The 17,640-nt window shown below is 33.3% G+C and overlaps 1 protein-coding gene across 1 annotated transcript in view; it reads left to right on the forward strand.

The window, feature by feature from the left end:
- LRP1B (LDL receptor related protein 1B) overlaps positions 1–17,640 on the forward strand; it is a 1,757,623-nt gene that overhangs the window by 1,160,174 nt on the left and 579,809 nt on the right. The window contains exon 28 of the mRNA XM_045559136.1: positions 16,235–16,366. Coding sequence (XP_045415092.1) covers positions 16,235–16,366 — 132 coding nt within the window. The remainder of the gene's footprint in view (positions 1–16,234; positions 16,367–17,640) is intronic.

Consider the following 17,640-nt stretch of genomic DNA (forward strand, 5'->3'; position numbering starts at 1 on the left):
TGTTTCTAGTCAGCCATCTTGGCTGATCCTCCTTGGAATTGTAATTCTTCCGTTTAGAGCAAATTAAAAGAACTAGACCATGAAAAATGGCCTGGGTCTATGTATTGCATCATTCTTCGCTCTGAAAATAGGATCAATGCATTTCATTTACTAACTAAACTATCTGATTTGCCTGCATTAGCATGACCCTTAGAAAATTCATAGAATGGAAAGGAACTTGACACTTTCAAGCTTCCTGACATTTTTGTATATATGGAAAGGAAGAGTGAGACATTCATGGTAATTTGTTTGGTTGTAGACAGGTGTTCTTGATACCTTTGCTTAACTCAAAATATTAATATGATTTATATATGATTTCTCTGCTTTGTATAAAATAAGCAAGATTTTACTTTGAGGATCTAATTTCACATATTTCCCCAAGATTCAGGGCAGATATTCTAGTCTTTAAATACATTTAGAGAATATCACCTATAAAGAGAACTTGCTATTTCCTAAATGAAATTCAGTCAGTTTCCAATTTTGAGAGTGATCAGAGAACATTCTACTTTTCCCCATTATAAGGATCACTGAGTATATAACAATCATTATCTGTGCTGTTTATCTGCTTCAGTGAAGTAACACTTCCACTGCTAGGGAAAAAAAAGATGCAGGAACACGTCAACTATTTTATTACCAAGGATAGAATTAAAATGAAAATGATGACAAAGGCTCAGCATTAACACAAGTACAATAATAATATTCCCCTGTTTTCTGGTGAATAATAATGTGAGGTTCATAAAAAAAAAATAATAAATTTTAAAAATACTTGACATTCAGGGCCATAAAATTGAAATATATCTTTCACAAATTAAAGAAATAAAGGTTACAAATACTATTTGAAATTATGTAATCCTCAAAGTAGGAAATGAATAAAGTTTTAGGACCAGTTTTCTTACAAGTAAGCATGCATTATATGTTCAAACTTCCAATTTGGTTAGTAGGCAGACCCTTAAGTAAAATTTTTAAAAACCTATTTTACAACTTTTTGATTCCTAAAGTTGTTGTTATATGAGATTAGGAATAAACAAACCAAACAGATACAATATGCAGAAGCAATAGTGGGTATTTTAAATCTAAATTAAAAAAATTTTATTCATTGAGGGAGCCAAGTTTAAAGTTAATGGCATGGCCTGGGTTCACATTCTAACCCTATGATTTATTAATTGCATGTTTCCTTCATCATTAGCATAGTTTTATTTTAGACACATGAGTTTAAGTTATTCATATGTTGTTGGATATTACTGGAAAGTTATTTAACCTTTCTGTTCCTGTTTTCTCATCTGTAAACTGGAAATAACAATAGTATCTACATTATAGGATCTAGTAAACATTAGTTTAATTATGATTTAATACAAACAATAAACATGAGTTTAACATGTGAAAAGTTCGTAGAATAATGTCTTACACATAATTATTACTATGTGTTTATATACATAAGTAAATAAAATTTTAAAAAGTAACAGTTGTTGCAATTTTATCAATTTCCTAGACTTCCTTTGTTGAAATTTAGGTCACATTACTTTTTATGAAACATTTTAAAACACATTTTATCACACTTAAACAATTTACAATGGCCTTAACATTATGCTTAGATATTATATCAATTTACTTAAGAAATGCCAATAAAAATATGAATCATGACTCTAAAGAACAATATGGTTGATTAAAAAAAAAAAAAAATCCAGGTTGCTATGGTTTGAATGTGTCTCCTAACCTTCATGTGTTAGAAACTGAATCCCCAGTGCAACAGTGTTGGCAGGTGGGGCCTAATAGAAGGTGTTTAGGTTGTAAGGGTTCTGCCCTCATGAATAGATTAATGTCATTATCATGGGAGTGGGTTGTAAAAGTGAGTTCAACCCCCTCTTCCCCTCTCTTGCTCTCTCTCACCCATGTGATGTCCTCTGCTATATTATGATGCAGCAAGAGAGCCCTCACCAGATGCGGCCCCTCAATCTTGAACTTCCCAGCCTTAAAACCATAAGCCAAATGAACTTCTATTCATTATAAATTATTCAGTCTGTGGTGTTCTGCTATGGAGGCATAAAATAGACTAAGACACAGTTTTAATATCAGTCAGATGACTAGGCTATTAAATCTCTCTCTCCACACCCATCTAACACCATTCCTAATAGGTGCAGCACATGACATAATCAGTGTGCATCCAAACCTGCGGTTATACTAGTAAAAGGAATGTTTTAAAATTTATCTTATATAAAGTAATATTTTCTTATTATATATCCGTTATAAAATGCAGAAAAACATGGTAGAGAAAAAAATATATACCCATTTTCTCAGCTCCCCAGGCAACAAACATTTCAATGTGTTATCTTCTAATTGTGTCTAATTCCATTCAGGCTGCCATAACAAAATACCATGAACTGGGTGGCTTATAAACAGTGAGAGTGTATTTCTCACAGTTCTGCAGGCTGGGAAGTCCAAGATCAAGGCGCTGGTAGATTCAGTGACTGGTGAGGGCCTCTTTGTTATAGATGACATTTTCTCCCTGCATTCACAGATAATGGAAAGAGCCAACAAGCTCCTTTGAGTCCCTTTATAAGGGAACTAATCCCATTCATAAGGGCTTCACCCTTGTGACCTAATCACTTCCTAAAGGCCCCACCTATTAATACTATTACATTGGGGTTTAGGTTTCAACATATGAATTTTAGGGTGACACAAACATTCAGATCAAAGCAAGTTATTTTAGCAATGATATTGAATAACAAAATAATAAAACTATCACTATTGATAAACTACTGTGTGTACTTACCTTTTTACTTTTCCCCCTAAACTTCAGAATCATCAAACAAGATAGTTATTCCTATTATATTCGAGAAAACTAAGTCTTAGGAAAGTTAAGAAACCTGACAGTATAATAAATCTCATCTAAGGCAGCACCAATGTTCCAATGTGTGTGGCCAACTCCAGAGTCTATGCTTCATTCCTTTCACCCACCCAAGCAGGCTCAATCCTGCTTAGCTTCCAAGATCAGACAAGATCTGGCACATTCAGTGTGATACGGCCATAGACCTTTTCTAAATTAAGAAAGCTTTTGCATCTCTTCAAACTTAAGATCATACTGCATTTTTAAATTTCGTGTCTTCCTTTTTACTCTTATCATTAGCATTTTTCCTCATTTTTATGGATGCCTTATATATGTCATTTTTATTAACCACATATTTTCACATCACCTTTGACTATCAAAAATTTTCTCACAGTCATGTATTATTGGACATCTAATTTGATTTTAGTTCATTGTTATTTTATCATAAATAAATTTAATGCATGTATGTATAAATTATTTTTATACTTAGTAGTTTTCTTGTTTTTGTTTTTGAGCAAATCATATGACTGTTTTTCTAGTTGGCAGAAACAAATACCTGAATATAAGCCCTTCCATATAGCAATAGCATCACTGAACCATAATGATAATTGGTTCATATTTTTTTTATATTGTTATTTTTAGAACAAAAATAAATATTGAATATGAGGTATATATATATATATATATATCCTTTGGAGATATGTATACACACACACATATACACACAATGTAGTTTTAATTCTATCAAAGTTCACAGTAGAATAGGGAAATAAACCCGTTAAAAAAAAAAAAAAACTACAACCAAAGTGCAGCTATTGATGCCAAAATTCAAAATCTATTATTAGTAAATTAAATCCAACCCAAAATTTAGATAGAGAAATGCAATATGACTAAATTAGATTTAGTTTAGAAGTACTCTACTTGAAGCAGAATGGAGGCTGAAATCATCAGCTCATTTCTTAGCTTTCCCACCTTACTATTTTTCTCTCCAGAAAAGCTCTTAAGTTCTGGTTAACACATTGGAATGAACACTTGGCCGTTAGCAAAGGGGCTAATGTTAGGCATACAATATTCCAGTTATAGGAGTAACACAATGGGATTTTTGTATTAGGCATGTAATTATATGATTAAAGTCAAAATGATATTGAGGAAGGGGAGACTGGAGATGAGGTGGGTAATTTTAGGGATATGACATCTCCTTTGCCAAAAAAAGTAAAGCAAGAAAATTTAGAATAAAAGAGAAAGGGCACAAAGTAGTAGTTTTATTATGATAGCTAAAAGTTGAATGTGAAATACTGGAAATTTGGAACTATTGTATAATTTCGCATACAGTGTACTGTAGTTTCACACTGCTTAGGATAGTCTCTTTTTATTTCCATATGCTTTTGGAAGATTTAAATATATTCACCCTATTCTATCAATTGAACTAATAACTGAGCACTTTAACCTACATTCTCTGTTTTCTACATCTCATGTGTATTGCCAATTTATAGTTTATAGCAACCTACTGAATAAATACACGGGAGAATAGAAATGTTTTCTTAGTATAGAGGGTAATTATTTAAATAAATATTTCATTTACTATCGTAATGAGCAAGTACACCAAAATTGTATGTTTCCCTTTGAGCTGAAAATAAATAATTCACATTTGTGAAGTCGTCCACTTCAATTATATTTTTATCAATAGCATGCAACTATTAAATTAGGTTTGGGGTATGTTAAAAAACAATAGCAACAAAAACAAAAAGCTCCACTGTACAATAAACATTTTTTGAGTCATATGTTAGCTTTTTTTTGGATAATGAGATCTACGCTTGCATGATTAAGCATTAAATAAAAATGGTTTTGTGATGCTGACTTTGTAATGATCAAGAAAGTATGTCATGTTTTTATTAGTACTTTACAGGTATTAGTCTCAATCTGTGCAAAGATTTGCAGGAATAATTTTCCATCTAAGAGGTCTTCTCACTTCAAAGCCACATACCAATTATAAATCCTTACACTACCTCAGATTTCCCCTTGTCTACATTCATGGTTAACACTATAAGGACTCTCTTAGCATTTATGGCTTGTATGGTTATTTAATAATTTCCTAACTTTGTCTTACTTAGATTATAAAATATTTAAGGAACAAAGTATTATTTGTTTCTTTGTGTCAAATATAGAGTCTGGCTAAGTCCTTTATAATAACAATATTGATAATTATAATAATAGCAACTAACACTTATAAATCCTCATTGCAATTCCATGAGAAAAAGCTATTAACAGCCCAGTTTTACAGATGAAGAACCTAAAACAGAGAAATGCTAAGTAACTTGCTCAAGGTACAATAGCTGGTGGATAATGACCTGTTATTTGAACCCTGGAAGTCCAAAGCCAGAACTCTTGCCTTAATCACTACACTCTACAGGCGGAAGACATTTAAGTCACATATATTGATCTTCTTGGAATTGTTACACCATATCACCAGATGGCAGTAGAGAGTCATGTTGTATTGACACATTCTCATTGGGCACATTTCCTTACCTTCTTGGAGTTTATAGTCTAAAAGGGAAACAGACTAAATTAACAATTAGAGTAAATAAAATCATTATTATTATGGATGAATTTTGAATGTAAGAGTACATAAAATGTATTTTTAAAAGTAGCAGAGTGTGGTCCTTAAAAAAAAAAAAAAACCATGGTATTAACCTAGTTTAGTTCTTTCTTCTGTCGCTCACTAACCATGTTCCCTTAAGGCAAATTATTTAATGTGTGGGGTCTTATTTCCTCATTTGCACGTTGAAGCAGCTACAAGTAAGGAGGGAATAAATGGGAGACAAGACTGGGCAGATGTCAGACCACAGTGGGACTTAAATGGTCTCCTTAAAAAGGAATATAGATTTTTATGCCCTAAGTTAAGTGGTTCCAATGATCTCAAACTTGAGTGTGCATTAAAATTACCTGGAAGGTTCATTAAAACACAGGTTGGTGGGTATTACCTCAGAGTTTCTAATTCAGTAGGTCTGAGGTGGGGTTGAGATTTTGCATCTTTAACAAATTCCCAGGGGATATAGGTGCTGCCTTAAGGAATCACTGCCCTAAGGAAAGGAGAAAACATTAAAACACTTGGTCAAGGGAGTGAAAAGAGCAGGTTTGCATGATAGAAACTTGTAAAGGATAGATTAGAGGGAGACAGGATTGGAAGTAGGAGGCTGGTAAAAAGCTCTCCAGAGAAACAAAACTATGTATGTGTGTGTGTGGAGAGAGAGAGAGAGAGAGAGAGAGAGAGAGAGAGAGATTGATTACAGGAATTGATTCATGTAATTATGGAGGACAAGAAGTCCCACAGTCTGCTGCAGGCAAGCAGGAGAACCAGGGAAGTCAGTGGTATAACTCAGTCCTAGTCTGAATGCTTGAGAACCAGGAGGGATAGAGGGACAATGGTGTAATTCCTCGTCTAGGAGTTCCCAGACCCAAGAACTAGGAGTGCCAATGATGAAAGGCAGGACAAGATAGATGTCCGAGTTCAAATAGGAAACAAATTTGCCCTTCCTACACTTTCTTGTTCTATTTAGGCTCTCAAAAGATTAGATGATGCCCACCTGTATTAGTGAGGGCAGGATCTTTATTATTCAGTATACTGATCTAAATGCTAATCTCTTCCAGAAACACACCCAGAAATAATGTTTTTCCAGTTATCTGGGCATCCCATAGCCTAATCGAGTTGACACATAAAATTGATCATCACAAGAAGTTACATAGATCAGGAGGTGGCTGATGCCAAAATCTGAGAGATGGCCAAAAGAACAGAGAGCAGGGTCTAGGTGAGATATACTTCTTTTTTGGTGACAGAATCTCACTCTGTTGCCCGAGCTAGAGTTAGTGCCGTGGCGTCAGCCTAGCTCACAGCAACCTCAAACTCCTGGGCTCAAGCGATCCTCCTGCCTCAGCCTTCCGAGTAGCTGGGACTACAGGCACACGCCCCCATGCCCGGCTAATTTTTTCTATATATATTTTAGTTGGCCAGATAATTTCTTTCTATTTTTAGTAGAGATGGGGTCTCGCTCTTGCTCAGGCTGGTCTCGAACTCCTGACCTTGAGCAATCCACCCGTCTCGGCCTCCCAGAGTGCTAGGATTACAGGCACCCACCTCGGCCTCCCAGAGTGCTAGGATTACAGGCGTGAGCCACCACGCCCGGCCGAAGTGAGATATACTTAGACAATAAAAAATAGTGATAGAAGTTTGTGGGTGGGGAGCCTGGGAAGAAAAGGAAGAAGATGGGATGGCTTTAATTTTCTGGTCTCTGTAATTGGCTTTACAGCAAAAGTGTTACATAGAGATCGTGGAGGATGGTTTAAGAGAGAGGTCAGCAAACTGATTCTGTGAAAGGCCAGATAATAAGTACTTTCGGCCTTGTTTGCCATATGGTCTCAATTGCAGTTACTCAACTGATGTCGTAACAGAAAGCAGTCATATGGAAAATGAACAAGTGTGGGCGTATTCCAATAAAACTTGGACATTTTTGGATACTGAAATTTGAATTCCATATAGTGTTCATGTGTCATGAAATATTCTTCATTTGGATTTCTTTCAATTCTTTAAACAGATAGTTCCTAGGTCACTATTAACCTGTAGGCCATAGTTAGCTGACACCTGGCTTAAAGGATAACTGCAAAATTAAACTTTGAATATGCTGAATTGCAGATACTTCTAGGATGCAGTTGAATATTTAGGGGTAAAAAAGCAAGAAGAGTTTGGTCTGGAGCTAGAACTTTGATAGTCATTCAACTGTGGGTTGAAGACAAGCAGGTGGATGAGATTTCATAAGACTATTACAAAAAATGAGAAGAGGGCAAGGATAGAGGCTTGGAGAACTCCAACACTAAAGAGAAAGGTAAAGCAGAATGCTGGGGAAAAGGTGACGAAGAGATTACAGAAACAAAGAGAGAGCACGGTCAAAAAATTTTTAAAAACTAAGGTAAGAATTTCAAGATGATACTAGCCAACAGTGTTAACTTTTGCGGAGAAGTCAGGAAAAATAAAGACATAAATACATTCACTGGATCTGGCAACGTGAAGGAAGGTGTCTGGTGAGTTTAGAGGGAGCAATTTTAGTGGATTCATTTGCATATGTCCTAGTGGTCCTGAATGTGTCTGAAATTAGATATTAGTATGACTTTCAATTCTTTTTACTAAAATATATAATGTATTAAACAATAGGACTATATTGTTAAGTACAACAAAGTAAATTCAAAGAAGATAACCTTCACAGCAATTAGCTTAGTCTAGAGCCAGACTGTTTGGGTTCAAATTCCAAGTTTGTCATATCCTGACTTCATAACCTTTCTCTACCTTATTATTTTTTTTAATCTGTAAAATGGAATTGTTACAAAGATTAAATGCATTCGTCTCTTTAAAGCACTTAGAAGATACCTGGCAAATACTAAGTGCTGTGTAGGTGTTTGTAAATAAATGATAGTCACACAATTCTCTTTCTCTCTTACCTTATTTTATATATTGCCACCAAATTCCCCTCCCCCAACCTTGTAAAGGGAGTTGTTTGTAAATATGGAAAAAGTGTAGCTTTCTTCTTTCCTATGCTTGCTGTCTACCATCCACCTGCCTGGTCATTCTTCTCTGTGTCCTCTCTGAGCTCAAAGGTGCTTTCTTGTGGAGCTGAATTTTCTCAAGGATCTAGCAAGATTCTACCACCCTGGGTTTTTTTGTTTTCTTTTTTATTTCTTTCTTTAGTTGCTTTGATTGGAATTCTTTCTTGACATAACTCAAAAATGTGATTGTCATTTTAAATATAGTGTTGCAAACCCTTTATCTGTTAGACTTTCATGGATTAGAAGATATTTCTCTCTTCTAGAATAAACTTTTTTTTCCACCCGAACAGCATTTTGTTTAAAGAAGACTTAAATATTTGTTGGTAAAAACAGTACTATTTTATCAGGAACATTTCATTTTACTTTCAAAGACAAGCTACTGGCTCAACTGCCCCTTTTTTATTTTAATTTTGAAAACTATAGCAACTGGCAAATATAGAAACTGTTTTAGATAACATTGATATGACAATATCTTTAAAAATCATCAAAACCCAGAAATAGAATGAGACATTGAGCAGTTTACCCATCGTTACAACAATTAGACTAAACATATTATCAAAATTATACTCTAAGGAAAAATATACATCCCTCCATCTGTTTTGTAAGGCATCCATGAATTGCTCAATGAATGAATGAATAAATCTAAATGAATTGCTTCATTTAGACAGGTTGTATATTGGAATCTGAATCTATCCTAATCTGGAATCTGAATTCTTAGTAGTTTTATCAGTCTTTTTTATCTTTCCAAAGTTAAGTTTACTCTTTGCAAAATGAGATAATTTATTTTATAAACAAAAATGGCCATTAAGAAATACTTCATAAATTAAATAATGCTTATGAAAGAGTTGCCACATTGTCTAGCATACTGCGATGAAATTGTTATTACATTTTTGTAAACTTTAATCTTTTTTTATCCCACTTGCCCATTATGTTAGAACAATATAGGAGAATTGCAGGCTGTTTCTCAAAGAGTAGCTTTAACGTTGAAATGGTTTAAGTGCCTCCAATTGAATTAAGAAAATATTTCTATGGAAAATTAAACTTTTCTTGACATTTATAAGAAAACAGGATGATCTTTTTTGCAAAAAAAAAACAACAACAATCTAGATTTTAAGAATATTAGTGATATTATTGCTCCTTAGGGGACAAAGTATCACTTATGAAACCTGAAAGATGAGAGATTTCATATGAGACTATTAATATATTCAATTATAATTATGAGGAATATTTTTCATATGATTAATAAAAGGATTTTCCCCAAAAAGGAATACTCTCAGAAATGTGTTTCAGCATGGTGGAGGTGAATCTCAAATATTTATAGCTTGCTTAATTTGTTTGCTTCAACAATTTACTATATGAAAGTCTAACTGCCTGCCACGTACAGCAAATTTCTCTCTCTCTCTCTCTCTCTCTCTTTATCTCATATATGCACATATGCACATATAAACACACACATATATATATTAGTGTGTGTGTAACCTCTGTCCTATATATTATTAACTGTGAAAAAAAATGTTGTTCTCGGCTGGACACGGTGGCTCATGCCTGTAATCCTAGCACCTTGGGAAGCCGAGATTCAAGGATCGCTTGAGGTAGCCAGGCATAGTGGCCCGCCCCTGTAGTCCCACCTACTCGGAAGGCTGAGGTAGGAGGCTTAATTGAGCCAAGGAGTTTGATGTTGCAGTGAGCTATGATCATGCCACTACCCTCATGTCCAGGCAACAAAGAGAGAGCCTATCTTGAAAAAAAAATAAAAATAAAAAAGTATTGTTCTCATCACAGTTTAATAGTGTTCTTATTTCATATATTTATGTACTATCAGATGGAGATTTATTTGGTTTAACAAGCACCCTATTTTAACATGCACAATCCATAGTTATACTCTCAGATCGGGGCTTCTCAATCTCTGCACTTTACACATTTTGGGCTAGATCATTCTTAGATGTGAGGCACTTTCCTGTGAATTGTAGGATGTTTATTAGATTCCTGGCCTGTCCTCACTAAGATGCCAACAGTACCCCCAGTCATGACAACCAAATGTCTCTATTCATTAATCACTACCACAACCACTGATTGAAAATTACCTTTGTAGATTAAAAAAAAAATGTTTGTGATTATAAAATCGTTGTAAAGATAAAAACATCCTTGACATAAATGCTTATTCTTTCAAAGCCTATAGTAAGTGAAATAAACAGCAAGTACATTAAGGTACCAGAAAGACACATCATCTCTTTAGAATGACTAAAAATTCATTACTATATTAAGATATTTTTCACCTATAAATATAATATTCTATTACATGTTTATTTTCACCCTTTTACAGAGAACTGTGGATAGATAGAAATAGTATTTGTGGCTTTAAAAAATGTTTTATGTACAGATATCTGTGGAAGATTAGATAAGATTTTTAGACATCTTTTATTCTACTTTATAAAAATAAAGTACAGTATAAAATTAATCCATAAAATGTGACATAATTTGAGGAAAGTAATTGCTACACAACTAGTAGTGCTGGTGGTGAAATTAAAGCAATGAAAACATCTTTTACTTGCACATATTTTGTGTTGGGTGTGTGTATTATATATAAGGAATTCACTCAAGTTCATCAACGTCAAATGTTAAAATTATCATTTGAAAATGTTTGCCCCAGGGAAAATAGGATTTGAGATTACTGTTTAATTGTAGAGTACTTCAGAAAATTATTTTCTTTAAGAATATTAATCCTTTTCTAAAAGAAAATTGCTAATATAGATACTATTTTATTATAGTAATAATTAGTTTAATGCCAACAAAGTTCATTAATAGGATAAATATTAGTTACTATCAAATATATTACATGGGAAGGAGAAAAATCTTCCTCTAATCTAACAAACTGAATCCTTACATTCTTCTCCTTTGAGCATGGTTTTATTGGGTAAATAAATACTATACATATTTTATACTGCATCAGCATTTACGTATATTTTATTTGAATTTACTAGATAAAATAATTGTTTAGCTGTAAAGTATTTATTTTTTGTTGGTGACAAATGGGTTATAATTAAGCATAACTTGCATAAGATGCAAAATTATTTTTAATGATATTGTTTTCTTCACAAAGCATATATCAATCTAGTCTGATTAAGTAATTAACACTTGATTCTCCTATATAGTATTATAGTTGTGCATTATTTAATCTTTTCGCCTGCAGCTATGATATGCTTTAGAAGATTAATTCACTTTCCAAATTTTTAGATTCTGCCATTTTAGAATATATATACCTATATACATTCATGAGCATGTATATGAATTCAGATGTCCTTGAATCCAAAAGTCTAACACAGTAATAGATGCCATAGAAATTTTAGGAAAAAATAACATATATGTATGTAGGTCATAGTTCCTATCATATTAACACTTTCCTAGCTCACAGAGTAACAAACTACAGTCCTTAGGCTAAATTCAGTCCTCTATTTAATAAAGTTTTATTTGAACCCAGCCACAACTGTTCATTCACCTATTGTTTTATGGCGGCTTTTATGCTACAATACTAGAGTTGAGTGGTTACCATGGAGAGCATAAGGCCTGCAAAAGTCAAATTATCTACCATCTGGCCTTTTATAGAAAAGGCTTGGCAACCATTGGTTTAGCTGGAGAGACTGGTGCATGCTGATATAAAACATATGAGTAAATGTGACAAACTAGAAAATAGGACAGCAAACAATAAATTGTCTAATTGACTTGTAAAGTCAATAATTATAACTAATGTTTAGAGATAGAAGAAATTAGCATTATCTGGCTTCATTAGAAAATGTTTTATGGTGGAAAAGTAAGCTGGGTTATAAAGGAAGAGTAATGTAAAGGCAGTGGTGATGGAATTCTAGGGGAAGCAAAGTACATAGTGTGGAGGTGGAAAAGGACAACTATAGATATTCAGGAAATAGTGAAGAATCTTAATTTTAACATGTACATAATGTGTATATAAAAGAAAAGTGGTAGATGAGAGTAGAAGAGAGGTTGGTATCTTAGAAAGAGAGGTTGGAATATTGGGCAGTAGCACAGAGTAGCAGTTACATAGCCATAGCAAGCACTCAAAAGTGAGCCAATAAAACTTTATGTTGGAAGAAGAGAGGTAAGAATAGAAAGAAAATACATATTAGGGAAAAATCTGGACAATACTTGACAAATGATTAAATATGGCAGTAAAATAAAGAGAAGTAAAAATATTGCTTTGAAGTTAAAATGTTGTGTGTGCAGAAGATGGGTGACTTCTTTAACAAAAATAAGCAAAGGGTAGATCAGGATAAAGAACTGGAAGGTGAACCATGGTAGCAGGTAGACCAGTTTGACTAGTGCTGAGGAGCTTTGGAGGAAAAGGTAGGAAATAAGACGGGGACTTCATGCAGTTGACAGTGGAAGGTCATCCAAAATTTTTAAGCAAAGCAGATATATGACCAAGTATGTGTTTTATTAATAGAATGATAATTGTACTCAATGGGGAAAGATTAGATATTAACAGATTAGTTAGGAGGTTAGTGCAATAATCCCTGCAGGAGATAGAGAAAACTTAAATTGAGCCAGTGACCAAAGAATTAGAGAGAATGGAGTTCAGGGTTAGGGGACAGAATCTTATTCGTCTTTGTGCAAGAAATTTGTCATCTACTATCATTCCCCAGCTTTTATCCTAGCATTTGGAACAACTAGGTGCTTCATAACATTCTATTCAATGTATAAATAAAACGTGGGTGATAATACAGGTATCTCTAAGGTTTCATGTTTGGTCAAGTTTATTTTAGATAATATGAACTATCAGTGAACCCAGTTTTCATAATTATTTTGTGTTTCATCTATTAAGACTGCTTATAGCATTTCATTGACCAATCAGCTTTTCCCATCTCTTGGATACAAATAAATGGAATCACCTTGATCTTGTAAGAGTTTACGAACTCTATATTGACATTGGATTTTGCAATAGTATTCTTATAAAATAAATAATTGCTATCTAATTATAAAAGATAATAAATATTTTAAGATTTTTGTGGAGCTACATGGTCTTTACTGAAACTGCTCTATTTGACTATTGTAGTATGACAGCAGGCAAGGATAATACTTAAACTAATGCTCATGGCTATGTTTCAGTAAAACTTTATTTACAAAAACAATGGACAAGTTTTAGCTCAGGGATCACAACCTGATAATCCCTGCTTCATACTAAAAGGTGAGTATTATGAAACAAATTCCTTAATCTGGTAATTAGAATAGTCATCTGTGCTTGGTTGGAAAGAAACTTTTAAAAGATTAACAATATTATTTCAAAGTGAGAAGAGATGAAAATGAAAAGGAAGAATTCTGTGTGGATTTTCTATGCTGTGAAGCACAAAATATTGTGAATTATACATTCATTATATTGTTAGCATTATTGCAGATATTGGGCTACAAAGTCAATGTAATTTTTTTACTTTAATATGTACATAGAGATTTAATATCTTTGCTTTAAAAAGTATTTTATCATAATTATAGGATGTTGAAAAGGGCTAGTATGATTCTAGCCTAAAAAAATAATGATGTTCACAATGAAATCCAAGTACGTACCATTAGATTGTCATGGATTATGCTTTTAATTTTCCTGAGAAATAGCATTTCCTATGTCAATATTTTTGAACAAATTTCTCCTTCTCCTCCTTCCTTCTCCTCTCTTTTACTCTTTTCTTTTTCCTGCTTTTCTTCTTCTTCCACATTCTCTTCTTTTTTTCTTAAGTGTGGAAAAATTTTCTCTTTTTCTCTAGCACAATAGGTAAACCTGACTCCAGGTATCAACAGTTCTCTAATATTGCCTCTTCTTCATTCTTCCTCCTCTCCTGCAAAGCCTTTCTGCCTTGATAACCTTCACACCTACTCTCTTGCTTCTCTAATTTACAATTCCTTAGGACCTCCAATTCCTATTTAGATGAATTTAAAAGATAAGAAAGAACAGAATATGCGGTGCTTACCCTGTGTGACAGAAAGAATTGTACTAAAAAGCTCTAGAACCACAGCTTCCACCCTTTTCTAACATTCCTTGTTCTTAATTAATTTCCTTAGGAGAATAAGTTGTTTCTGAGTCTTTTTTTCTTTTATTGATTCTTTTGACAGATGCAAAGATACGCATTTCTTTTATCATCTTGATGTGAGGAGTGCTAAAGATTGCCAAAAGACACATTGAGTATTTCTCAAATTCAGTTAATTTATAATATCATATACTCTACAATTTTATTATATATTGTCATCTTTACATAGATTTTCATTCTGTATGCTTTTAAACCCTACAAGACAGATAGTAACTTCTGGAGGGGAAGAAAAATACCTTTTTTCTACCCATCCTAGGTTCATGGCTGAGCTCTTTAAAACAAAAGACAGATTAACAAGAGAAGTGCATAGTCTTATTTAATACAAGTTTTACATGACACAGGAGCCTTAATGAAAAAATGAAGACCTCCCAAATAGTTAAAACCTATGTATTTTTATACTAAGTTTGATGAAGAGAGGGCAGTTGTGGAGAAATATATAAGATAAAGGAGGTATGATCTAATGATAATAAATTGTGGAAAACGTAGCAAGGCCTGTTCAGATTCTTTTCTGTGTCCCTGTGTCTTCAGACATAAAGATGTTCCTTTCCTCTGGGTATAGAGAGGGGACCTCTATGTGGAAGTCTTATGATCTGCTTCAAGGGAAGGTCAGAAAATCCTTCTTAGGTTTTATGACCTGCTTCAGGAAAGAAGGGTAGCGGGGGGGAAGGTTAGAGATACTTTCGTGATTCTGCCATTTTTCAATATGTTAAAGTGGCATATTTGGGGGTAGCATGTCTGAACTCTATCACTACTCTGATCAATGGGTCTACCTGTTAGGAAGATACCATTAATTACTTGAAAGTTAAAATTTTGTTAATGGGGTTAGAAGGTTTAACTCTTTTCTGCCTTTGACTTAATAGCCTGGTTCTATAGACTTTATTCTACTAGACAGGCTCTGTAAAAAATAAGATTAAAGATAATAGGGATCTATTGAAATTAAAATCCTATCCAATAGGTATGATGACAGGACAAGAAACACAAAAGAATGAGGCAATGACATTAAACTGCAAAATTTAATATTCTGTTCTAAATTTGAATATATCATAAGTTATTTATACAATTGACTTTTGTTAGTATGTGCATATGGAGCAAACCTTGACCATGAAATTAGGTAATAACAGAAAAAAAATGAAGAAATAGATGACTTAATAATGAAAGAAGACAGACATTTCTTGACAGGCCTCTGATTTGAAAAACAGCAAATTGTCTGAAGGAAGGGTATATATGTAGCAGCAGATTCCTAGGGAAATCTTTAAGAGTGGTATGCCAAGGCAAGAAAGGAGTCTATATGGTGGTTTAGGAAAATCCACTGGAACGACATTTATTGGAACTCCCGATGTCTGGGATATAGCCTACTTGAGTTTCTTGTATACTAAATACGATAATTATTTCTGATTGCTTCTCAGACCAAATCCTTAAAAAACCTCTTTGCTTCTAAGGCAATAGGATGCATGCCATTCATCTCAGAGGGAAATGAGGAACTGATCTTAGTTATCTTTGAGAAGAAAAAATGTTTTTATTAATGTAATTGCTGTGTATGATTATCTATTATTGTCATATTAATCACACTACTAATGGGTGCTATGTATGAAACTTTACGTTGAATCATTAAGTGAATAACCCCTGTCAACCTCAGAGGTTCCCTAATACATTCTTCCTTCCTCACTGTTAATATTTCACTGTGTAATTACAGCTCCCAATCCTTGCTCAGCTAATGACGGCAAAGGCCCCTGCTCTCACATGTGCCTGATCAATCACAACAGGAGTGCTGCTTGTGCCTGCCCCCACTTGATGAAGCTTTCCTCAGACAAGAAGACCTGCTATGGTAAATTTCTTGCTGTTCTTATCTAAAATCGGAATTGAATTGTCTCGAATTATATTAGCATTCAGATTTTACTCAAAGTAAAGCAGAAGAGGTTTTTAACATCTTTAAAAACATTTTAGGTGGTGTTGTTTCCAGCCACTATTGATGATTCATCTGCTTTGGGGGAAATTGACAAATTATTTAAATGTGTGATATGTTGCACTTTACTATTTATTACCTTATTCATTTTCTCTTGCTACTTTGTTGTGTGTTAGCAGAATTTATCTCTGCAAAACAGGAAGATTTGTAAGTGAAAGAGCATTATCAAAAAATGATGATGTAGGTAACCTGCATAACAAAGAGGTACTTAACAGCTTTAATCTCCTCCTGCTCCTCTTCTAAAGTCATTTTAGCATCATTTTGTAGGGGGTTACCGACTTGAAATCCTTGAAGGGAGAAAAATGAAGTAAAATATATAACTTGGAAAGCATTGTTAAAAAAAAATTTAAACAGCACATTTAAACTAAAAATAATGAAAGTTCCGAATGAAAATCAGTTTTTATATGAATAATTTTTATTTATTTGCAAAGCAATTACTTAATTTTAATGGCAGAAAAGAGATTGTACTCACCAAAACTGAACTCAGGAATTTAGGTACATGTAGCTTTAATTTTACACAGTAGTAAAATAACTCAACAACTCCAAAGAGAACAAGAAAATAATAGAATATCTATTACTCTTATTTCTATTTGATCTGATATTTCACAAATGTGGTGCAAGAAAAGTGCCTATGGAAATAAAAATTATTCAGTGCTTCTTTCTCAATGTTAGTTACTACACATTTACAAACATTTCCAATAAACACATGCTTTAAAATTATTTGAATCCTAATTTTGATAGGGGAAATGAACAGGATTTTTAAAAGCAATGTTTAATGTCATCTTATTCTGTGATTGTATAGGGAAAATATTCTTAGATTCCTTTGAAAAGCATTTAATGCAATGCAATATTGTTATAATTATGTGCAAAGAACAAATATGGTTTTGACATTAATAGAGTTCATGTATTGTAGCAAATTTGTTGAAATTCTAAGACAAGATTGTTTACCGAGAATTTCTCAGCATTTTTAGCTAAATAAAAATGATTATTTGATGCTAATTTATTTTACATTTTTTTCCATTAAATACTTTAATTTAAAATCAATATATTGTTTCTGCATTAATATTTCCATCAATTATTGAGTATGATTTTCTGGGGTTAAAATGTATTAAATCATCAACTAATATTTTAGAATT

Source organism: Lemur catta, chromosome 8, assembly GCF_020740605.2.
Source record: "Lemur catta isolate mLemCat1 chromosome 8, mLemCat1.pri, whole genome shotgun sequence".
NCBI classification, from domain to species: Eukaryota; Metazoa; Chordata; class Mammalia; order Primates; family Lemuridae; genus Lemur; species Lemur catta.